This window comes from Chelon labrosus (assembly GCF_963514085.1).
Source record: "Chelon labrosus genome assembly, chromosome: 11".
Lineage (NCBI taxonomy): Eukaryota > Metazoa > Chordata > Actinopteri > Mugiliformes > Mugilidae > Chelon > Chelon labrosus.
Window position 1 is genome coordinate 1369641 of NC_140344.1, and position 25034 is coordinate 1394674.

At 40.0% G+C, this 25034-nt stretch overlaps 1 protein-coding gene across 1 annotated transcript in view; it reads left to right on the top strand.

The window, feature by feature from the left end:
- The window catches only part of agbl1 (AGBL carboxypeptidase 1), a gene marked incomplete at both ends in the record, with an annotated part of 62110 nt that overhangs the window by 19791 nt on the left and 17285 nt on the right, over positions 1–25034 (top strand). Inside the window, 11 exons of the mRNA XM_084555230.1 lie at positions 505–621; positions 6635–6785; positions 10020–10107; positions 12419–12685; positions 14522–14605; positions 14711–14791; positions 14890–15038; positions 18492–18579; positions 18984–19116; positions 19689–19842; positions 23762–23942. Of these exons, the coding sequence (XP_084411356.1) occupies positions 505–621; positions 6635–6785; positions 10020–10107; positions 12419–12685; positions 14522–14605; positions 14711–14791; positions 14890–15038; positions 18492–18579; positions 18984–19116; positions 19689–19842; positions 23762–23942 (1493 nt within the window). The remainder of the gene's footprint in view (positions 1–504; positions 622–6634; positions 6786–10019; positions 10108–12418; positions 12686–14521; positions 14606–14710; positions 14792–14889; positions 15039–18491; positions 18580–18983; positions 19117–19688; positions 19843–23761; positions 23943–25034) is intronic.

Consider the following 25034-nt stretch of genomic DNA (forward strand, 5'->3'; position numbering starts at 1 on the left):
CTAGATTATTCTCCATAAACTGCTGGAATAGGTCCACAGCACTAAAACAGGCTCTGAACTCTTCCTTGCTGTAGATGAGACCAAGTTCTGTCATTAGGTATGCTTTCACGGTGCTGAGCAGTGCATCTTGAAATGACCTGTGATGTTCTTCAAACCTGTCCTCCCGCAACAAGGTGACACAGATAAGGTGGTATGTGAAGGAGAAGCGCTCCCTGATGTGTCCCAGAATCTTATTGCAGACCTGCAGAGAAAAGAATACAAAAAAATGGTCCCCAACAGATGCAGCAGGTTCTTTTATGGTGCTTTATTACACATACTTTACACTCTTACTTGAAACAAAAAAGTGAATTTCAACTTGAATGGGACGAGAGGGAATCTCCCCTCTATTCTTTGAATTTTGTTTGTCTTTTTCCAACAGTGTGTGTGAGACATAAATGACTAAGTTATTGTAATGTCCTCTGAAGTGATCTAACCCTCACTTTGTGTTTGTGTTTCTCTGTACAGGATGACGACTTGGAGACTGACCTGGACAAACTTCGTCTCTGCCCTGAGCCAGACAGACCTAAAGAGCTGCTGCCACAGTATAGCCGCTTCTTTCCTGAACGCTCACATGACTTCCAGGTATACAACTCAAAGTGTGTGTGTGTGTGTGTGTGTGTGTGTGTGTGCACTAGGGGTTGAATGACTTTCGATTTTTTGTAGTGTCTCATACGATGGAAGTTACGGAAGCTTTTCTCCAAGATAATTGAAGCTTGAACATAAGCTACTGTTGGCCGTAACCCACACCAGCACCATGAACACCATCAGTCTGACACTTCTAATATGTGGCTCGAGCTTGGCAAACTCTCAGCTCTACCATAACTTCCATCTCTCGTACGATGCATTAACTGACATCAAGGACAAAAAACATGCTCTACAACCACAGCAATGTCAACTAAGAGAACACAACAGAACCAAACACAAACACATGAGCTTATCAATACTGTGCTCTGCAGATATGTTTAGCCTATATACTGTATATCACCATCAATAGTGTTTATTAATAATACTTCACAGTGTGTTGTAAGATAGTGTAGCCGGGGTAAAAACTAAAAAGCGTTATCTCCAATGCCTTTTCCATGTATAGTAGCTTAAGGTCTAATAACTTTAGACAATGTTGATTTCCAGCCTCCTTCTCTCTGCTACCTCTGGTAGAAAAACTGTTTGGTGAAGTTGTTAACTGACTGAAGCTGAGAGGATTTGGACCATTCCTCTGCTAGCGTTAGCAGAGGCCTTTTCAGATGAATGTGCATCGCAGTAGTACACTTGTTGTATTTCAGGACTGCCTTACATATTCTGCATGTTACGGCAGAATGGGCTTCATCTTTAGTGACGTATTTCCACACACTTTGTTTTCTGTGGACACTCATGGTTTGCAAGTGATAAGGTGAACTTAAATAATGATTTTCAGGTTGGTGGCCCAGTAAAATAATGTACGTCAAAATACTGCACAGCTATCAGGACATAACTGACTTTGGCCATTTAATATGGTGTATCCATAACAAAGCCAGTGTTAGTTATTTGTCACATTAGCCACTCAGAGTTGCTTCCTCATCTGGTTGCCAGTCAGCTGTCAGTTTCCAAGTTAGTTGCCCCCCTTATCCCTTCACTGTGAACATGCCTATGCATTCATTTGAAGAATGTCACAAAAAAAATTATAATAAATGGATCAAAATAATCAGCCCATGCTAAAGGGCTACTATAGCAACCGCGGCCAGCCATCCTCCGTCTGTACCGGTACCAGACAAAGGAACTCATCTACACTGATTTATAATGGCCAGCAAATCTGGAACATGGAAGACTACAGTCCTGAAGGTCTTAACCAGCGGGCAGAATATAAGGACGTGTTGGCTGAACTTTACAAACGAGGTCCGAAGCCCGCTCTGCTGTACTCTGCTCGGCTCCGTTTAATGCTGTGGAATATATATATATATACATCGAGTAGGAATATATCAGAATTGGAAACACTTTTGCAATCCGAATTTATTAATGTCCAGGACTGGCTTAGCCATAACAGATTATTACTGAATAAAAAGAAGTCATGTTTTATGTTGTTTGGTACCAGTCATAAACTATCACATCACCCTGCTAAACTGTCTGTCTGCTTCAATGATGGAACCCCCCAGATTCAAATATCTGGGCCTCTGGATCGACACTACATTAACATTCAAGCCACACATTAATTCCATTGTAAACAGAATAAATTGTAACCTCAGCATACTTTATCGCTCCATAAACTGTTTCACTCTTCAAGTAAGAAAAAAAATCTCCACCCAATTTCTACTACCAATAATTGAGTATGCCGATTCCATATATCAAAACACATCAGAGAAATATCTCCATTCTCTCGATGTTGTTTTTAACAGTATTTGCAGATTTACTCTAAGATGTCCATATAGAAGCCATCACTGTATTATGCACCAGACTCTAGATTGGCTGCCTCTCAACCTTAGGCGACGTTTCCACTGGCTCCAGCTTATTTATAAATGTGTCCATTTTAATTACCCCCTTTACTTAAAACAATACCTAGTCCCCTACCGACCACCTTATTCTTTCAGACACTCACAACAACTGTATTTCTTTGTACCAAGAACCTTAAAAGAAATTGGTAAACATGCCTTCAAACACAAAGCTCCTTTTGACTGGAATAACTTACCGCCATCCATTAGATCTGTTGCTCCTTTCCATCTGTTCAAGACCTCACTAATGTCCTTGTTTCAGACTCGATGTTGCTGTTATTAATTTAACTTTTCTTTGTAAATAACTTCTATTCTGCCCTGACGATGGGGTTGGGGTATGGTGGGTTGGGCGGAAGGGAATTTGGAGCCAATGTGAGCACCTTAAGTGTATGTCTTGTGTTGTGCTTATGTGACTGTATTGTACTGTTTGATTGCGTCAATGTTTAGGACCCCCTGGAAGACGAGATGATACATCTCAAGGGGTTATCCTCTAATAAATTTGAAATTTGAAATTTCTGTGGAACGGAACCAGAAAGTTGATCACATCTGTCGATGAGGCTCAAAAATACACTGACAGCCTCCCTGCACCATAAGATTTCCTGTGTTGGGACTGTTCGGCCACTTCTTATCCAGATGGTGGATATTACTGCTTATTACATCGCCTTTTAGAACCCAATGCCAGGTTTGGGGTCGCTGCTTGTTTACACTAGCATGCACTTTTAATTTATAAATTGGTTTCTGCTGAGGCCCCCACCAGGCAACTCTCACTAACAAAGCTTCAACTTAAATCCTTGCCGGCTCTGTTACACTTCATTACCTTGTTTCTTCTTGTGTTACCTAGATTTTAGAGTTGAGTGCTCACGCTGCATTCCTCCAAATAGTGGCTGGTCTTGAAGTTACTTCACTGAGACTGTTTAACATGATTGTTGCGATCTAATAAATTAGATAGACAATACGTCCAAACTAAATGTCCAGACCTCTATAAAAAATTACTAGAACTTAAAAGTAGATTTGACTTACTCACCGCTCACTCTGTCAAACAGTTTAAAAATTTTGCAACAAAATTTTAAATACACGGAGACAAATCTGACAAGTTACTAGCTAGCCAACTTAAAGGCTCTGAAGCAAAACAACACATTTCTAAGAGTTGATTGCCAAATGGCCGCACAATTACAGACGTGTTGGAAATTAATGGAGCATTCATTGATTTCTATACCCAGATTTATACCTCAGAACTATATGGTAAAAGTTAAATAAATTGCTCCCAGTGTGTGGCACAGGTGTGTGAATGTGTGTGTGCTTGTGTGAGCAAATGGGTAGCTGCGTCTGTGACTGTAAAGCGGTTTGAGTACCAATAGGTAGAAAAGCACTATATAAAAGCAAGGCCATTTACCATTTACAAATATAATCTCATAGATCAGAAATACAGGCAATTGTATATGCCTTGGTGGTTCAGGCGAGCATGCGTCCTGGGAGCTTCCCTTTGGAGGTTTATCAGGCATGGCCACCTTGGTGACCCCAGGGTAGACCCAGAAAATACTGAAGGCTCGACAGGTCTGGGAACGCCTTGGGGTCCCTTGGGAAGAACCCAAAGGCATTGCTGGGGAGAGAGAGAGACGTCTGAATTTCCTTGCTTAGCCAGTCGCTCCCCCAACCTGACTAATGAGAATGGATGTATGGATGGCTTGATGAATGGATGAAAATTATTTATGTCCTGGATATATATCAATAACCTAAAAGATACATTTACTTAAAGAACCACCACCAGATAATCTCTCACGACAATCAACGATTGTCTCAAAACAATAGATGGATTTTTAATATCAGAATCCAAATGATGAAAGATCAAGGAGACACCATGTTGAGCCTGTGAGGCAGAGTATTTGCTATTTTCAAGTACCATGAAACCAATAAGTGCAGGCTTACTTGTGGTTCCTGAAGTTTCAAAAAGTAGAAGGGGAGCCAGAACCTTCAGCTGTTAGGCTGGAATTTCTATTTTTGATAAATCTTGTAGTTAGGCCTGGCTCAGGTGACCCTGATTCCCAGCAAAACCCTTAGTTATGCTATAGGTCTAGGCTGCTAGGAGACATCCAATGGTACACTCACTGCTCATCTTTTACTTCCCCTTTTCTCACTATCTAGACATTGATGGGCTATTGTATGGCATGTCATTATTTTCGTGTTCCTCTCCCAATCTATTGTCACAGACACAAGTTTATTCCTTCTTGCACTCTTGTAATGACAGCACACCCAGAGCCCAGTAGTAAACATTTCTACAATGAATACTTTGAATTCTGTCTCAATCCATTCTTTTTATTCATTATCGGTCCCCCATGCTTCATGCACCACCAAGCATCATGTATGTATCATGTGTATATGCTGCATGTATTCTTTATGCAGATGCATATATGAATTCATCTGCCTCCTTCTGCTGCTTTACTCCTCTCCTCTTTTTCTGTCCATCTAATGAGCCTGCCTGTTCCACATGTGAGCTGGGTTATACTCAAGGCTTTTTATGTTAAAAGGGAGTTTTCTATTGTGACAAAAAGTGATAATTAGTGTAGGGAGTGACTGCTACTGTATGACAGGGCAGATTAACCAGTCACCTCAGCAAAGAAGGTGGACCTGCAATAAATCCTATATTTATAAAGGTTATAGTGTTTTCGTTTTGCTTTAAGAGATGTTGTGAGATGTTGTAAATTGATTTATTGTTAAAGTTATTTTTGAGTCTGCACTTTCTGTTGCTATTTCCAATTGTGAGGTTGAGGCCTGTTTTGTCCACCCCTCTTATGTCAGTGATGTTTGGGTTGTCCTTTGTTACGTTATTAATTTGAACCCCTTGTGCTTTGGTGCATAGTGATGTATAAGGGAAATGCCTACAGTGAGAATGTCTGGTTTCCATTGCCACTGTAAAGACTTGCATGTACATTTACTATGTATAATGAGCTGGCATGTTTGTAGTAATCAATAAAGAATCACCAAGGTTGTCTGTAAACAAAACATTCGTCAACCCAACAGTTTCTATGTCTGACTATTTCTTTCCGACCAGTAGAATGCCAGAAGCTGCTGCTGGTATAAATGAAGTGGCTCCGTGTACCAAATTAATTGCAACGGCTATCAGTCTCACTTGATCCCTGCTTTAGCCTCCCATTTGGAACATATCTTGCCTTACCCTGTCTAAATTTAGCGCAACACATGACAACATGGACACAATGTTCTGACCATTGACTCTAACACGGACAAGATCTCTTTGACGTCACCTCCATGTTTCCTGAATTCTAATATTACAGTCCTGCACTATATCCTCCTTCATGACTGTTAGAATGTTCAATTCATATATAAACAGTGTAAGAAATTCAACTGTATGATCATTTTGGAGGAAATAGATTGTGCAGGCAAAGTGGACTGCATTAAACTTTTAAGTATTTCTGTTACGTACCCTTGCCCACTGACTAAAACAGGGTTCCCTCCGGATGTTATACCGTACCCTACATTGTAACCACTGGGTTGTAACCACTGGGTTGTAACCAGATATGCACCTCCCCGCGGACGCCGCGGACCATAACAGCTGTGATGGGTCTAAAATGCATTTCCTTGTTCACGTGTCTTTACCATAGGATGGACGCCATGGTAGCTCCTCAATAGTGAACCCAAGCATGTAGAGCTACTGTATTTTGTGGGCATCACCACCACCACCAAGTGCTATTCCAATTACTCAAAGACAGTACTGCGTCCTTCTATCTGTATTTCAGAGACAAACTGAATTATGAAGTCTTAATTATCAAGTATGCAAGTCCAAAGATTGCATTTTGGTATTGGTGAACTTCCCTTGTGTCTGTTGTTCACCTTGCAGCTCAGGGGGAAGGGACTAAGATGCAACAAGAGGAAGTAAGGAAAGGAATGTACAAAGTTGTAAATCAGAGGGACTGTAGGGTACATTTCAGAGTCTGAAATGACCAAAACATAATGTCATTTAGGCTTTGCATGTTGCTTTTTTTGGGCATAATGTAATGAAACATATGTTGTGACCTTTCACATGTTAAAAATAAGCAGAATGATGAGAAACACAGAACTGTTTTTTGGCAGACTTGTTGCCATAAAGCACATCACTGTAAAATAACTTATCTGTCTTTCAGGAGCTGGACTTGACTTCAGAGCCAGTGAATTCAACATTATCTTCATCAAATGAAGAAACTGTGCTGTTTGACTCAACCAGCAGTGATTCATCCACCTTCTATGATGGTTCTCACTCTAAGTCAGAAATGTCCATAAGGGGGCGCACACCAGGTCAGAGCCAAGCCAAAAACATAACATCTAGCAGCCACACTAATCCTGAAACATTAACTTACAAAAAGATAGCACTGCATAATGGCATCACTTGAACATGAAGTGATAAATATAACAAACATCTCCCAATCACAAATACAAGTTTCTCCACCTATTGCACATTTTGCAAGAGCAAAACAAGTTCTTGTTTGATAGTTGCTGTACAAAGTTTTAGTTAAAATTGTGGATGGTATTGAGGGAAAACAGCCACAGCATTGGAAAAAGGCCACAGCTGTAAGTACATACAGTACTGACATACTGGCATGAAGTGCTCACACAGATTTATCCTGGCATTGTCATGAAGAATCTGGAAAATTAGTTCACAGGCACGTGTGACTAGGACATGATTAAAGATCTAATATGGACTCTGCGTTTATGACGATGACTGAGAACAAATGTCATATCATATCAGAATCAACATGTATGATAAATATCAACAGACACAGGAGTGGAATTAAAGTGCTCTCCAAGGCTTTCAGAAAAAAAAAGTTGTAAATGCAGCCGGATTTGAATAGATCCTGACATTAATTTATCTTGCCATGCAATGTGCCTGTGGGTGAACAGGAAGCTCTTTGCAATGCATGGACAGGGACTCACCGCAAATCCAGCGCACTGGGGTTGTACACTAAATAGACAGAACAAGGCAGGACTAGTGAGTATTCGAGTCACCATCCAAGATGAATCAACAAACATCCAGGAGTACATCAGGAAGGTGGCCCTTTGATGGAATTCTTAGCAAACACCTCAGGCTGAAGAAACCAGAGGAGGAAGAGTAAGAAGAGCAGTAACCATCATTGAAGAACAAACCCCTGCATAGTATGTACCACCAGCAGATAACAGAAGTGACTAATATAAAAAAATACTCCTACCAGTTGCTGGAAAAGGGTGTACTGAAAAACTGCCCAGAGGAACTAATCATGTCAGCACAGGAATAGGCTCTGAGTACAAGCTCAATAGAAGTCAGGATCCACCACACCAGAAGTGACCCAATGTGCAGGCTGTGCAAAGATGTCCCTGAGACAAATTCATTCATTCATTCATTCATCTTCTGTACCCGCTCATTCCTGTTAAGGGTCGCGGGGGTCTGCTGGAGCCTATCCCAGCTGTCATCGGGCGAGAAGCGGGGGTACACCCTAGACAGGTCGCCAGTCTATCACAGGGCTAAACAGAGAGATAGACAACCAGTCACACTCACACACACACCTACGGCCAATTTAGAATCACCAATCAACCTAATGAGCATGTCTTTGGACAGTGGGAGGAAGCCGGAGTACCTGGAGAGAACCCACGCAGACACAGGGAGAACATGCAAACTCCACACAGAAAGGCCCAGTCGGCCCATGGATTCGACCCCGGGACCTTCTCGCTGTGAGGCATCGCCACTATGCCGCCCGAGACAAATTCAGTTCAATTAAATTTTATTTATATAGCAACAAAGGGCCTGTCCAGTTCCAGATTTTCCATTAAGATCCGACATTAAGATCCAATTTAGGCAATATGATCACGTAAAAGACATACGCAAACACCCCCAGGGCCCAATGAGATCACATTTGAGAGATCCGATTTCCGACCACATTTGGAGGTGGTCTGGCTCACCTCTCACATGTGTCCACATGTTTCTGCATTTGTGAACGCAATGCGTCCTGAGTCACATTAAAAACTACTCAATAGGGGTGCTCCTGCGTCAGTGGAGTTTTGCCTCATTCATTCAGAAAACAACATACGACCATTATTATAAATGATCGCCTAAAAAGGAAAAAGCACGTTAAGTGATGTCTGTTCATTAATAATGAGACCCTTTTAAAATATTCTGTCCTTGTAGCTGTTAACCAACTAAATAATCTAAGTAAGAATTTACAAATGAAAGTATTTAATACTTGGTTATTACTGATGCTATTATGTTGATGTTTGAGGAGCCACATGTGGTAATATTTCCCCAATCACTGACTTTATTACCAGAGATTACAGTGTATATGGAAACTTCCAGGGTTAAAGTCAGAATCTGACTTTTGTGCAGATCTAACCAACGTCGGTGGAGATTAATAAATAATAACTTGTGTGCCCAAATTATGACACATAAAACAGCACTGTTCTTGGTTCTGGAGCAGCAGTAGAGATCCATTAGGGACAGTGACTGTTAAAATATTCTACAGTACCCCAGATATTGTTGGGGTTTATTTGCATAGAGAGCATGAAACTGAGATCGGATCTGGAGATGCATTTGGAGATGCATTTGGAGATGCATGTTAATGCCAGTTCTGAACACACGTATCTAAAGCTGGTCACTTGCGATGTGATTGCCCAAATCAGATCTTAGTGCAAGGTCTGAATAGGCCCAATAACAATACAAATTGTCTCAAGACGCTTTACAACACCCTGCCTGAAACCCCCAGAGCAAGTACTCTGCACAGAACAGCAGTGTGCAAGATGCTAGCAGGCAGGGCCTAACCAAGTTGCTGGAACAGTGAACAGAGACATCTGTGCAGAGTTTGGACTGGAAGTCCCAGGTCAAAATGGGAGACACTTTTGAAGGTAGGAAGAATATACAGACTGACAAAATGGTGATGGCTAACCAACCGGACATAGTGGTAGACTAACAACAGAAGAGGGCCGTACTGACAGATATAGCAATCCTGAGTGATAGCAACATCAGGAAGATGGAACATGAGTAGACTGAAAGATACCAAGGGCTAAAGGGCCGTGATCAGAACATATGCTGTGACCCCCAAAGTGGGAAAGTGACTCCAGCAGATTTATTAATGTTGAATAATATAGTTCTAGCATTATGGAGGGCATTTTTATTCTTTCATTCATTTATTAATTTTTCTGCAACTCCTTGTCCTCTGGAGGGTCACAGAGGAGCTGGAGAATATTTCAGCTGTCCCTGGGTGAAAGACGGGGTACACTATGGATGGGTCGCCAGAGTGCATTTTCATTTGTTGTTAAACTATCTTTCCCGGCTATGCATGGTTCTTCTGAAATACTGGAATTCCACTTTCTTTCCAGCTTGTCTGCTAGTCATTTTAGAATCTACATTTGTACATTATACCTCGGAGCTAGTTTTTTCTGATTTGTGAATTTCTCTTAAAGAAGGAGAAGATACTCAGTTTGTGCAGGAGTAAACTTTTGGTAGCTGTTCTCCTTTTCTCTGGGTCATAGAAATTTAATCGACTCTTTTCTCTTTCTCTTTCTCAGCTGATGACCTATTAGATTATGAGTTCCACAGTCACTGCAGCCTCGTTTGCACCAGACCTGGGTTTAGGACTATGTTTAAAGAGGCAAGGTAAGCTGAAAGTCTCCATTTTATCTGCACATACAGTTGCAATCAAAAATATTCAACCCCCAATTGCAATTCACGTTATGTACAAACTATCAGCTCTTTGCAATAAACAAATCAAACAAGAACAATTTAAATAACTCAACACAACTAATAGATGTGGTTTCTCCAAATCCAAAACAAAATGTCACTTTTAATGACTACCGTAGTCTCAAAATTATTCAACCCTTTCATGACAAGCATCTTTAGTACTTAGTAGAGCATGCTTTTGCTGTTATGACCTGCTGCAAACTTGATGCATATCCGGACACCAGCTTTTGGCAACGTTCCTGGTAAATCTTAGCCCATTCCTCATTGGCAAAGGCCTCCAGTTCACTAATATTCTTGGATTTGTGTGCTGCAACAGCCTTTTTCAAATCCCACCAGAGATTTTCAGTGGGGTTCAAGTCAGGCAACTGTGATGGCCACTCTAGTATCCTCCAGTGCTTATTCTGAAACCAAGTTTTGGTGGACTTTGAGGTAAGCTTGGGATCATTGTCCCGTTGGAAGGTCCAATGAAGCCCAAGCTTCAGCTTCCTTACAGCATTACGGCATTAATCCAATCCAGTCCAATCCAAGATGGCACCAGTGTGGGTGGCAAGTCGTCTTTCGGGTCTACTCTGATTAGTGTTTTGCTGTCGCATTATTCAGTGTTTGCTGTCAAGATGTGTCTGCTTCACTGGGATATGATCACCAAACACTTATTGATATCAGAACATCTCAAGAGATGTTTTTAAAACCAGAGGTGGGTGATCAGTCCTCGGGCCTTGCACCATTCCTGTCGGCCATACTGGCTTACCTGTTCCGCTCACCTTCTGTCACTTTGTGGATGAAGCGTTCCAGAAGACGAGGGAAGCGAGGAGGCCTTTTGGTAAGAATCTAGGCTTACCTGAGATCTGACTGTTGGACGAATCCCAGTCTCCTTTCGAGTGGATTTTCTGCGACTTGGCAACCACTGAGACAGTGGATCGTTCCAGTTCACCCAGCTGTGGACCAGGCCGTTATATTTAACAGGGATTGTTGATTGAGGTTGTTTTTAAATGTGCTTTAGAAATAAACTTTGACTTTTGACTTGACTTGATTAAATTTTCTACCAGGATTTCCCGATACTTGATTGAATCCATCTTGCCCTCCACACACTGCAGGTTTCCAGTGCTAGAGGAAGCAAAGTAGTAGTGGTATACGTCTTGGAGTTCGGGCATTAAGCTCTTCAGTGTTTAGCATGTGCCTCACTGTGGAAACTGAAACTTCAGTGTTTGCTGCCACCAAGTCTCACTGCAGGTCTTTTGCAGTCAGCAGAGTGCTTTTGCCCACCTGCCTATTCAGGAATCTGGTGGCAGCCATTTCCCCATTGTGGGACAAATAAAGGTTTTTCTTTTTTTTTTTCTTCTTAGCTTCCTTTTTCTGCCACGTCCAGGTAGTGTAGCCACTGTCCTTTAACTTTAAACTTGCAAAGCATGCTTCCATCTGTATCTCTAGGAACATTCAGTGCCTTTCCTTTTCTCCTCCCATGTTGGTGCAAGGTAATGATCTCTTCTGTGACCTTTTTGGACAGTTCTTTTGAGTTAGCCATGCTTCTATCAGTCCAGATATTTGAGGTGTTCTATCTCAAACTAATGTAAACTAATGAAGACCACACCTGTTTTGAAAAAGTGTGCTCTTTTAAGAAATTCTCTTCTGGGACTGAATAACTATGAGACTGCAGTAGTCATTAAAAGTGGCATTTTGTGTTGAATCTGGAGAAACCATTTGTAATATTAGTTGTGTTGAGATATTTGAATTGTTCTTGTTTGATTTGCTTATTGCAAACAGATGCTAGTTTGTACATTTTGCCAATAAACTTAATTTGCAGTGGAATAATTATGATTACAACTGTTTTAGCCTAGCTAATCTGCATCACTGTTGTGTGTCTGTATGATTGAACAGTTGACTGGTTTTCATTACTGCATGGTTTACATGCCTCCATCTCAGAAAAGAAAAAAAAAAATCCCTGCCTTTCTTAAGAGAAAACTTATGAAAGGGCTTTGTATTGGGTTAAAGTGAAGAGTGATACATATAAGGAATCATCGGGCTGGGCATACATTTGATCTTTGTATTTCATCTTACAGTCTGCTGTTTAACTATACAGATTCAGAATGTCACATTTTTTCCTCCTAACCTTTACTAACCTTTTTGACATTAGTGTATAACCCCCACCCTACATCTCTGCCTTTAAAACATACTACCTGCCTTCATTCCTCATCCTGTTATTTGAAACTTACTAGTGTTCTGTTTGTAGGGGAGGAGCACACCCAGGTCATGAAGGGGATGAACATGATGAAGATGAAGAGGGAGCAGGAGATTCCTACTGTTGTTCCATGAGAGACAAGTTATTGGCAAGACATGGAGCCTATATCCCACACCATGATCCCAAGCTGTACCACGCAGCAGCTGCCAAAACCAAATCTATTCCAGGGTTCAGCATTTTGGCTTTCCCTGATTTCTGGGGTCATCTCCCACCACCAGGACATGAACCAATGCCCTCACGGGAACCCAACATACAGAGGTAATATATACAATGTTTTCGTGATCTTCTGTTTCTGAAAGAGCAGACAAACATCTCCACATACTTTGAGTGTAGGTTGGACAGTCAGTGGGGAGAGGTCAGTTGGTGACAGGTGAAACACGAAGTCATATCATACCTTCAGTAAAACTGCTTGCCAGCCAGCTGATCATTCTTTGCAGTGTGAAGGGAGGGTCTCTGGAGTTGGTGACCTTCTGCATGTCTCTCCACACAGTTGTTGGGTGAATTTTCAGCATCTCACTGTAGCACCATTTTGCAACTCTGATCTCCCTGATCAGTATGTTTCTGTCTTACTTTTGGACTTTAGAGGGTAAGTCCATCTCCTCAAGTTTCAACCAGACTAAACAGATTCTGAATTCTGCCTGAAAGTTGGGATCAGATCAACCATACAGCAATCAGACAGGCCCAAAGCTGCACTCAATGTTCAGAGAGTCTTGATTTTTTTGCTCCATGCTAGTAATCTGGTCAGCCAGGTGTTGTGAGATGCATACACTAAGCAGGTTAAATACTACTGCGGTGAATTACACTTTTGCAATTAATAAATAGCATCTCCAGGTGAGGACTATGAGATCTTTACCCCAACTGTTTTAATATAGAAGCAGATTGCACTTAGCTTTACACCACATCTCAGAGCACGCACTCTAGGGATTGTACCAACTAGTCCACTTGTCGACTTTACTGCTGTGCCATGACGTTTTAATTTGGTAGTAAAGGTAACTAAAGACACTGATGATGGAGGAAATGCGTAACTAAATCACAACCGTTTTTAAGGGAGAGTTGACGATTTAGAAGTGTTTGGCGACAATACACCAGCAGAGTTGACATTTAAAGGGACAAGCAACCGACACACAACCAAAGTTGCAGAGACAGACAGCAGGTCATTACACCGGTGCTATGACCACACCTATGCCCTATTAATTCGGAATTTGGATAAATAACTACAATCAAAATGACCACCTCAATATTTAAGTTGAAGGGTTTTGAAGTTGTGCAAAGAGGTTGGCAATAATCAGTCTACTAGTGCAACAAACGGTGTACTGGAAAACCTATAATGAAGAAATAAACTAAGCGATAAAGTCATTTGCTACATATAAATCCCTGGGGACTAGGCTATAATGCTGAGTTCATCCATACGTTCTCTAATCACGGATGATTTACATTGATATCAGTTGACTCTCTTAAGTTTTTTCATCATTATTAACATTAGATGTCATATCCTTGATGGGTGTGTAGTCTAACCGGATCTATTTCTTTTGTAACTTTTTTTTTTTTCTTTTTTCAGTTCAAGGCATATTCCACTGTTTGACTGTTTGATGTTTGTTTAAGGACTACACAGAATACTGTCAACCACACATGCTGTTGATCAGAAGGACTGGGATTTAAATCCAACTAGCTTTGTTTCTTCTATCACTTTAGATTAGATTAGATTCAGCTTTATTGTCATTACACATGTACAGGTACAGAGCAACGAAATGCAGTTTAGCATCTAACCAGAAGTGCAATATAAGACTGTCCACTATCAAATAAAAAAAAGTGACCAATGCATCTGAGCTTGTCTTTTTAAGCTGCTTTAGCATGTCAGAAACAACAATGACTGTTTGGGTAAAGTGAATGTGGTTGGAAATAGTCCGATCTATACTAAAGACCTGTTATGAAGTTATGTTTGCCTTAGAAAGAAGAAAGCTTTTCTGTCATCGCCACGTTAACTCCCCACAGATCCATGAAAAACTTTAAATATCAAAGTTAAAGGATAAAAATAAAAGGATACTTTACTACAAAGTTAATATTTGTATGCCTTAATTTGCTTGTCTTTATCAGACAGAAGGTGCTTGAAGATGTCCAACGTTTCCTGACTACTGATGACCTGATCAACCAGGTAGTCTTTGACCTTGCAGATAGCAGGTAGGTTCAAAGCACATACAGTATAAACAGTGGAGAGCTATGGAATTAGATGACAAAATGGATTTGGAGCTCAAATTTGAACCTGTTTGTTTCTTTGTCTGTCAGTCTTCAGTGTCAGCCTGATTCTTTGAGGTTTTTCTCTAAGTTTGAATGTGGGAACCTGAGAAAGGCTATTCAGGTCCGCAGGTATGAAGACAAAAACACACACAGTAGAAAGTTAATGATGTCAGTATAGTAGAAATAAATGAAATATCTCGTATCTCCGATCTTCTCCTCTCCTCTAGGTATGAATATGACCTCATATTGAATGCAGATGCCAACTCTTCTGCGCACGCACAATGGTTTTACTTTGAAGTCAGTAACATGGTGGAAGACGTCCCCTACCGTTTTAATGTCATCAACTGTGAGAAGACCAACAGCCAGTTTAACTATGGTGAGATGTGTTTCTTAATTAATTAAATTATGCAGTTATTGCACAGTACAGCATTCACTGATGTCACCAGGTAGGACTTCTTCAGTTCAACTTTACAACACCTGGCCTGACACCACGAGAGCAATATTGAAGGCAACGATTGCAAGAAAAAAACTCCATTTTAACAGAATGAAATCTTTAGAAGAAACCAACTCATATGGAGGGACCCATTTGCTTGAGACAAGCTGGGTAGAGAAAGGAGAGGAGAGAAGAAGAGAGCAGTAGGAAGAACAAAATAAACATACATCTGTCATAGGTACATGCATACATACATACATACATACATACATACATACATACATCTGGCTAAAGCGTACATGTAGAATTTAATCGTGATACAAATACAATATATAGCTGATGATGTTATATGAAAGATTTATAATGAATATAAACCACAGCATAGGGCCATAAAACTAATAGTGACAACAATAGTGTAATGTAACAATACAGTAATGATTTAATATAAGAGATATCATCGGCAGGTTGGAGAATTATGCATTCAGGTAGGAGTGGATAACTGCAGACCATGAAGACTGGGCAGGTTGATGACACCAGGACCACAAATGAGTAGTATGCAGATGCGCAGGTCAGAAACACACAACTCCAGGAGAAACTCACAAAAACATGGAGGAGGAGGGGAGGGGAAGGAAATGGAGATGGAGAGAGGGACAGAGGGAAACAAAATGTATGAGTAGTAGGAGAGAAAAAATTAGATTAAAGATTATTGGATAGGTGCTTGGTCCCTGGATTTTACAGGGAGCCAATGAAGAGAAGCTAAAACTGGAGTAATATGATCTCTCTTGCTAATTCCTGTCAATGCTCTTGCCGCGGCATTTTGAATCAATTGGAGGCTTTTTAAAGAGCTATTTGGACAGCCAGACAATAATGAATTACAGTAATCCAGCCTGGACGACACAAATGCATGAACTAGTTTTTCAGCATCACTCTGAGACAGGATGTTTCTAATTTTGACGATATTACACAGGTGAAAGAAGGCAGTCCTGGTTACTTGCTTTATGTGACATTTAAAGGACATATCCTCGTCAAATATAACACCAAGGTTTTTCACAGTAGTACTGGAGGCCAAGGTAATGTCATCTAGACAAACTAAACGATTAGATAATGAATCTTTCAGAGGTTTAGGGCCAAATACAGTGACTTCTGCTTTGTTTGAGTTTAAAAGTGGGAAGCTACAGGTCATCCAAGCCTTTATGTCTTTAAGGCATACTTGGAGTTCAACATTTCACATCCGCTTTATATTTGGCTGCAAAGAAATTTAATGCATGCTCAAACTTCCGTGAAGCCAACAGAATTGCTGAGTAAAGAGTAGTTACCAAACTGGACATATTATTTGTCCAGTGTTGACACAAACATCAACAAGGAACTGTCCATCAGATGTCAGAGAGGCAAACAATGCAGTCTTGTATGATACATAGTATATTTAAATATAGATATAATGGGCATATCAATTTTAATAGTGGATACTTATTCAGCTGAACATTTAAATGTCCACAGCTCAGCACAGAAATAGTATTATAGCTAGGTTTTGGCATCACCACTCTAATGCCTGCCATTTATAGATGCAGCCACCTAAAACTGCCAGGTGGTCCATAACGGGGCCTAAACAGGTCCGTGACGAGTTGCTGCTGGAACTGTGGCTAGAATCATATCTCTTACAGTAATGTAGTAAACACAGCCTCGGCTGGTAAAGCCTTCTGAGTGACATGTTTGCAAAGCCTCATCCACCCACAAGGAATAATTGTAATTATATAGGTTTAGACAGTTTACAACCATCAGGCTACACTGGTGTGCACATATTAGGTTTATTTTCCTTTACCATGAAAACACAGAATAATGAGTTATTAAACAGCACGTACATGAAAAATAAAAAGGGTAACTAGTGGCAATAAGTTAGAAATAACAGTGTGGGTGTCAGTGTGTTATCTGGACACAGAGTTGTCTATGAAGGGCATACAAAACTCACACAATCCCTTTCAAAAACAACCAAAAATAAACAACAACTCAACCAAAGTTTCACATACATTAAAATAATTAATTTGAGGAGGAATCATTTTATGTATTACACATGGGGGATACATAATTAAGCATTTGCCATAGGCAGCATTCCATAACACTTCCTTTAACTCATCAGCTCAAAAGAGCTTTTAGGAAGTGTCCATTAACACCTCTTCATCTTTGAAGGTAAGAATTCCTAAACACATCACTGTTTTTTATGTCTGCAATGAATGGGTGAACAGCGCGGCACAGTGGTGTGGTGGTTAGCACTGATGCCTCACAGCAAGAAGGTGTTAAAAACTCCACAAAGCACAGCAGTTTCACATCAGACGTCACATAATAGTAAAATGACTACCTTTATTTGGTATTATTTTGTTGTCTTTTTGCCATTAATATAGTTTGTTGACAAGAGAGACAGGCTACACCTTGGACAGGTCTCCAGTCTATCAGGGCTAACACAGAGAGACAGACAAGCATTCACACTCACATTCACACCTACGGCCAATTTAGAATCACCAGTGAACCTAACCAGCATGTCTTTGGACAGTGGGAGGAAGCTGGAGTACCTGGAGAGAACCCACGCAGACACAGGGAGAACATCCAAACTCCACACAGAAAGAACCCAGTTGGCCAGTGGATTTGAACCCATAACCTTCTTGGTACAACATGAGATGAAATGAAATACCAAAATGTAAACAACTTGTGCAAAACAGGTGGAACATATCAGTTTTCTGGTGATGTGTTCCTTTATCTGAGGAAACATGTGACTGGACTGTGCTTGAGCTAAAAGTAACCAACAAGTTAAAAGTAAACCTCCAGTGTCCAGGATCAGCTTTTTTTTTTTCATACCTGAGCTGCAGGAGAATACTGCTAAAAAGACACCTCTGAAAGAATGTGCAGTAAAAATGCAAATATACACCCGCTGCAGTTTCAAAATAAGGTTTTGCCCTTTCAAAATGAAAGATTTAAGATTCGAGTAGACATGGAAGTTTTATTTTCATGTTTGATTTTGTTATTTTCATTGTTTGTAAGGTGGACAGTTTTACATGCATCAGCTGACTACACAATAAAATTCTAATCAGTTCTTGATTGAGCCAAGTGAACATGTGTGCCAAATTTGAAAATAAATAAATAAAATAATAATAATAATCTTTGAGGGCGTTCCTTAGATATTATGATTAGAGATTAGAGATTAGATATAAAAAATGTTTTAAGATGGGTGTTCCTAAGATGGCAAATTCATGACAATGGTCCTGTCATGTGAAGGGACATCCCAAAAGTTTACCAATTAATTGTCACTCACAACGAAGTGGACACACACTGGTCACACACTGTGTTCTCTCTTCTGTGTGAATTCTTATGTGACTGACTGTCTATCTCTGTGTGATTGTACTGCAGGAATGCAGCCAGTGCTTTACTCAGTAAGGGAAGCTCTGGAAGGTAGACCCCACTGGGTCAGGACTGGAACAGAAATCTGTTATTTCAGGTATGAGTAAAGAATGGAGCTCTGTTATGACTGATTTCACAGAGATGCTAGCAATTCAGGCACATACACTGTGATTTGATCTGCTTACCGAGTGGGTTTCAGTCCTTACCGCGTTCAGGAGTGTTAATTCATGTCTTTAATAACTGCTTTTGTACCAGTGTGTATCTGTATAACAAATGATACAGAATAACTAACAATGATTAATTAATTAATCAATTAATTAATTAACAATGGCTGTCTCTCTGATTGAATCACACGTGATGCCTGAGGAGCTGAGTATTGCAGCAGTTAGTACTTAGTGCAGGACTATCTAGCAGACAATAGTGAGTAGTGGACAAGAGTTTAACCATTTATTTACTTACATTTATAACTTATTTTCTTATTCCCTCTATCTTCTTCTCCAGAAACCACTTCTGTACAGTTCAAGGCAAAAGGAGAACAACGTTTTACACTCTGACCTTTACCATCATTTTCAAACACAAAGAGGATGTCTGCTACCTGGCCTACCACTATCCCTTCACGTATACTGCTCAGAAGGTACTCATCTTCTACGACTGAGGATTAAGTACAAGCTTTGATGGAGAGCCAGTACTTGTTGAATTGATAAAGATTACTGGTAAAAGTTAAATATAAGAATCTGATGAGGTGTTCCACCAATACTGCCAATGCATTACATTTTTACTTAAGGTTTGTGTAGATTCAAAAGAGTGATAGACACTATTTGGTTCTTTGGGGACGAACACAATCTAGACGCCTCTGTCATGAAGAGAATTTAGCAGCACTGAGTTCAACTCTTGTTTCCTGCCTTTACTATGTGTTCAAACATAGTATTATAAAGTAGTTGTCAGTATCTGCCCTCTCGTGAATCTAGCTCTCGGAGTGCATTGAAAACTTACTTGGCTCAAAGTCTTTTGACATATTCATTGTATTCTGTACTACAACTTCTGTCTTGAAGTTCATTTTAACTTCTGGTCCAAAAATTAGTTTTTGGTACACATAAACCTCAGGAGACAGAGCTGACAAAAAGAGTCCATCAGATGGAAAACATGTCCTTGTTTTCATTCTTCAGAATACAGTACACTTTAAAATCATGATCTCTACTCTGTCAGGCTCATTTGAAGGTGCTACAGAAGTCAGTGGATCCTGCCAAGATATTCTTCCGGCAGCAGATTCTTTGTAACACTTTGGCTGGAAACTCCTGTCCAGTTGTCACTATCACTGCCAGTCCTGCCAGCAGCGACTGGAAAGACCTGTACCAGCTACGTGAGTACTGCTGTGTGTGTGTGTGTGTGTCTGTGTATAAACCTATGTTAGTAAATCATCTTAAAAAACAGATTGTAAGTAGAGTTGCAAAATGCAAAAAAAAAAAGAAAGAAAGAAATTGGAGCAAGAGACATGAAAAAGAGAGTAGTCAGTTTATTAAACTCAAACAGGCTGTTCATCAGCTGGTCAAAGGTTTAACACCATAGCCCAAAAAACAAAAACACAACTAAAATTTCATTTAAGCATGTTTAATATGAGTGTTTCCAGGATGTGGTGAAGATGTCTTCACAAAGGGCATCCACGGTCTGTCATCTTCACTTGCTGTCTATCCCCAAACGTTGTCAGTGGGATTTAGACCAGGGAAGCACATAGGAAGGTCCAAAAGAGCAACGTTATCCTCCTGGAAGAAGTCCTCATTAGGTGGGCATTGTGAGCTGCAGTGTTGTCTTGTTGAAAGATCCAGTCATTACCGCATACATGAGGGATGCCTGCTGTCTTCTGATAGCCATCCGCCATTTGACGCCCCGCACTCTGCAGGCTCTGTGGTGGCATCGGCCATCCTGTGTGGAGTGGTCTGATATATATCATCTATTCTATCTCTGTCATTTCTTCATGCTGTTGCAAACTGCAATTTCCCTATTGTGGGACAAATAAAGGTTTTCTTATTCTTATTATTCACAACCTGAAGTTCCATTGAAGAAAAAAGCACCCCAGATCATGATGGTTCCTCCTCTACTGTGCCACGTAGAAAACCAATGGGATCTCCTTGTCAATCCAGTCATGTTAGAAGCCATCAGGACTGTCCAGGTTAACTTATTTTCATCAGCGAATAAAACTTTCTTTCACCTTTCAGTGTCTCACGTTTGGTGCTCCCTTGCAAAACCCGTGGTACTCTGTGATGACCTTTACATCCCAACCATCTTTCAGCCCAAAATGCAGCTTCACTGTTTTCGCTGAATACAACAAAGATTAATTTATTGCAAACAATAACAAACAAAACAAATGAAAATCCTTTAGTGGAAAGCTGTAATGTTGTCGGCTTTTTTTTTTTTCTTTTTCTTAAAGCATTATCATATATCAAGCATAATTTGCCGATATACCTCACCTAACCTGTGGCCCTCACTGAAAAAAAGTTTGCTAGATCATAGCATTTAGCGGCAAGCACTAAGATTAGGATCAGACAGAACCTTCAGCTGTCAGACTCCTCTCCCAGTTTAGTACACAGACACCAGACACCCTCTCTATTATGCTTAAGTGCATGCATCATTTTCTGATCTGGTTATGATAAATCTTAAATTCAGATTTAATGTGAGGCCTTTCGCCTATAATATAGACAACTTTCATTACTGACATCTTCTGTCCAGGTCTGCTTTATCCTTTTAACACTAATTTTATGACCACAATGTTTTCCCTCTAAATGTATCCAATGAATCCTTTATATCCATTATCAATTTTGCGCATATCACACATCTTGAATAATTTATGTATGGTAGATGTAAAAAGTTTAAATTAGGAAACAAAGATGAGATATATCAGAACTATTGCAACTTTGATGTAACGCCACTGAAAACCAACATGACACATTTCTGGCAAAAAAAGATAAAACTTATAAAAAATAATCTAATTGCATAAGTGTACGCAGCCTTTTGTACTTGGTACGTGGCTGTGTTCAGAATCTGCCACTCATCAAGCCTGACATGACTCTTGCTGTGCTGATTAATTAGCACAGCGGGAATAGCACACAGGGAGGAGGCTAGAAGTCAGCCTTAACAGTGCTATAGTGTTCTTACAGGGACCATGTACAAAATGCAATAATCACTTAAAAAGGGAGAAGATACATGAAGATACAAAAACAATAGACATATCCTTTCTATATCCTTTCTACTGTATAGTTATGGTATGTTGATCAGTTCTGGTTCAAAACCAGAGGCACCAGCTTAACACAGATGTTCTTTGCACAGGCAGGCAAACAGCCAGGCAGGCCAGTTGAATGCTAAATTAATTAGCATGCTAACTTAATAATTGTCTAAATGTCAAGTAAAATTAAAAACCAAAATGCCAACATATTTAAGCAAGAGTGTTTAGAAATGAGTTTGCTAATCAGATCTAATTACAACCAACTATGTCAGGGGATTCAGAGCAGCGGCATTTATGGAGTACCTCTTACTTGATGAAAAGATCATAACTCCTCTCAAGAGAAACCAATTTGAACCTGATTTGTATTCAGTAACTCATATGGACATTTACATGGTTTTAGGCTCCAGTTCTGTAAACCTTATTGAGACAGTTTGATACCTGAAATTGTTATAGTCTGCGCTGAGGAGTGGGGCAACTTCCACACTTCACTTAAATCCTATATTAGTGCTCTAATACCTAACATAACCTTGAAAAATTCAGGAATTTCCTGTGTGTAGCTGAAGATGTAGATTTTTTCTGTGTATACTGTCTTGCATTATTTGTGCCTTGGACTATATTTTTACTTCTGAAGATGCTGTCTCTCACATTTCATCCTCATTATCACATAGCTGTTGCTGCATGCATTAGAACAAAAGCACTCTCAAATATGGCCAAGGCAGCTGGTGTGTTCTTATTAAAGGGTTTTAGGTAGGTGGCAAACAACTTGATTTCTTTATTTGTTTTTGTTTTTTTTGTTTTTTTTTCAATTCCTGGCTTCTTCTTTGTCTTATACTCTGCTTAATGCTATATTAGCATACAGTCATCTTCTGACACTTGGCAGATTGCTTATTCTCTCCAAACCAGTTGATAGAAACGCACCTAATTCACATTTCCTTTTTTGCGACATTTCAGAAATTTGCTTGAAATGCACTTATGTCAAATATTTCATGGACTAATGAGGGTTTAAATGAGACACTGCCCGATTGGACTGTTCATTGTATAATTTCTATGTGGAGATACAGTACAGTTGTAATTCAATCACAGATAAATTACACAGTAACAAATATGTTTGCATCATGCATGCACAGTTTATTTTCATGCGAATATTACTTTTTTTATATATTAAATATCCACTGCAAGGAGAATACAGGAGGAGGGTGGGGGCTTATTGAAGTAACCCTTAGCATGCAGTCTCCCTCAGCTAGTTGTGCACCATTTCAGGTATTTGTGAACTATAAGACTGAAATGGATAAAGCGCTAAGGGATTTGACTTGTAACTGTACACCTGATCTGTCACATTTATCTGCCTGCTACTTGGTGACAAGTTGCTGAAAAGCCGTCGACAGGGGTCCGACTAGTGCCATCATACTGACTGATGACCATCGACTGAGTGTGTTACTGTTCTAGGAGTTTGTGTGGCCAGCAACACGTTAAAAGAGCGCCCCCACTCAGAAGCTTTCAGCTTTTATTTTTGTGCAGACTGGCTCTGCCTATAACACTCATGCCCACTGAATTTAAGACTTTATGCATAACACTTTAACCTAACCAGCATGTCTCTGGACGGTGGGAGGAAGCTGGAGTGCCTGGAGAGAACCCACGCAGACACAGGGAGAATGTAAACTCCACACAGAAAGGGACCAGTCGCTGATGGATTTGAACCCAGAACTGTCCGTTAAATCTAATAGTTGCTAACATGTTTTTCTGAGTGACCCTTCACCGGATTAGTGGTTACACATGCTTATTTTTTTATTTCTTATTGACCAAAGCTCAGTGTGTTTATCTTCTGGTTGTGTGGTCACTTTTGGTCACAAGATTTTGTCCATTTTTTGTGTATGTGTTGATGTTATTCCAAGACCACACTGATATATGAAAGGATGTATAATAGCACAAACCATATTTTTTCACTAAACCTAACCAGGAATTTTTGTTACCTAAACTTGCCTTGCCCTCAAATACTCTCCACATCTGATATGCCATGTTAATAGGCAAAAGTATAACTGTGATAATATCTGTCTCTCTCCAGGCAATCGTCCCTATGTTGTGCTGACAGGCCGTGTGCATCCTGGTGAGTCTAATGCCAGCTGGGTGATGAAGGCTACCCTAGAGTTCCTGTGCAGCAATGACTTGTTGGCCCAGAGTTTGAGGGAAGCCTTTGTCTTCAAGATAATCCCCATGCTCAACCCAGATGGAGTGATCAATGGCACGTAAGTCAAGATGTATGGACAGTGTTGAATGCAGGACCATTGGCTTAATCTTGTTGTGACAAATCAGTGCAGAGCCTATAGTACAGTTATGTGAAAAAATCAGGACACCTCATTAAATATTCAGTAAGTTATTAAGAAATGTTCACATATCGATATCTAATCTTGTTTTTATTTATCTCTGGAAAAGAAAGTGATTTAATTGCAGGTAAACTCATTAAACAAAAAATCTTAACAAAAATGCATATTCTATTTGATCTAATAGTTAGTGCTACCTCCTTTGGCTGAAGTAACTTCAGTAAGATTCTTCTTGTAGCCATCTACCAGTCTCTGACATCGACCTGAGGAAGTTTGCCCCACTCCTCAACGCAGGATTCTTTCAGCTATGAGATATTTGAAGGATTTCTTGCATGTAGAGCCCCTTTCAAGTCACCCCACAGCATCTCAGTGGATTAAGATCTAAGCTTCGACTCAGCCATTCCAAGACTCTCCATTTCTTAGTTTACAGCCAGTTCTTGGTGGATTTACTTCTATGTTTTGGGTCATTGTCATGTTGTGGGGTCCAGTTCCTCTTCAGCTTTAATTCTTTTACAGATGGTCTCATGTGTTCCTCAAGCCCCCTCTGATACATGGTAGAATTTATGGTGAATTCTATGATGGTGAGCTGGCTAAGCATCCCCAAACCATGACCCTTCCACCTCCATGCTTCACAGTTAGTATGAGGCTCTTTTCCTGGAATGCTATATTTGGTTCATGCAAAACATGCCAAACATATATGAATTATCTATTCAGATACTGTAATTCAAATTTAGATTCTTCTTTCCAGAAGTCCTGCTCTTGGTCTACGTTCTCTCTGACAAACTTCAGCCTGGCCTTCATGTATCCCTTAGACAGCAAAGATTTCCTCTTTGAAATGTAAAATGTCATTCAGTTTTACTTGTTTAGTTATATTACTTGAATCCCTCAATATTGTTAAAAAGTATATTATTATCCATATGTCTGAATATGTCCTAACTGACTGTATGTAGTAGCCTACACAAGTGGCCGATATGCATAAATATTTATGTGCTTTTTCCATTATACACAATATACTTG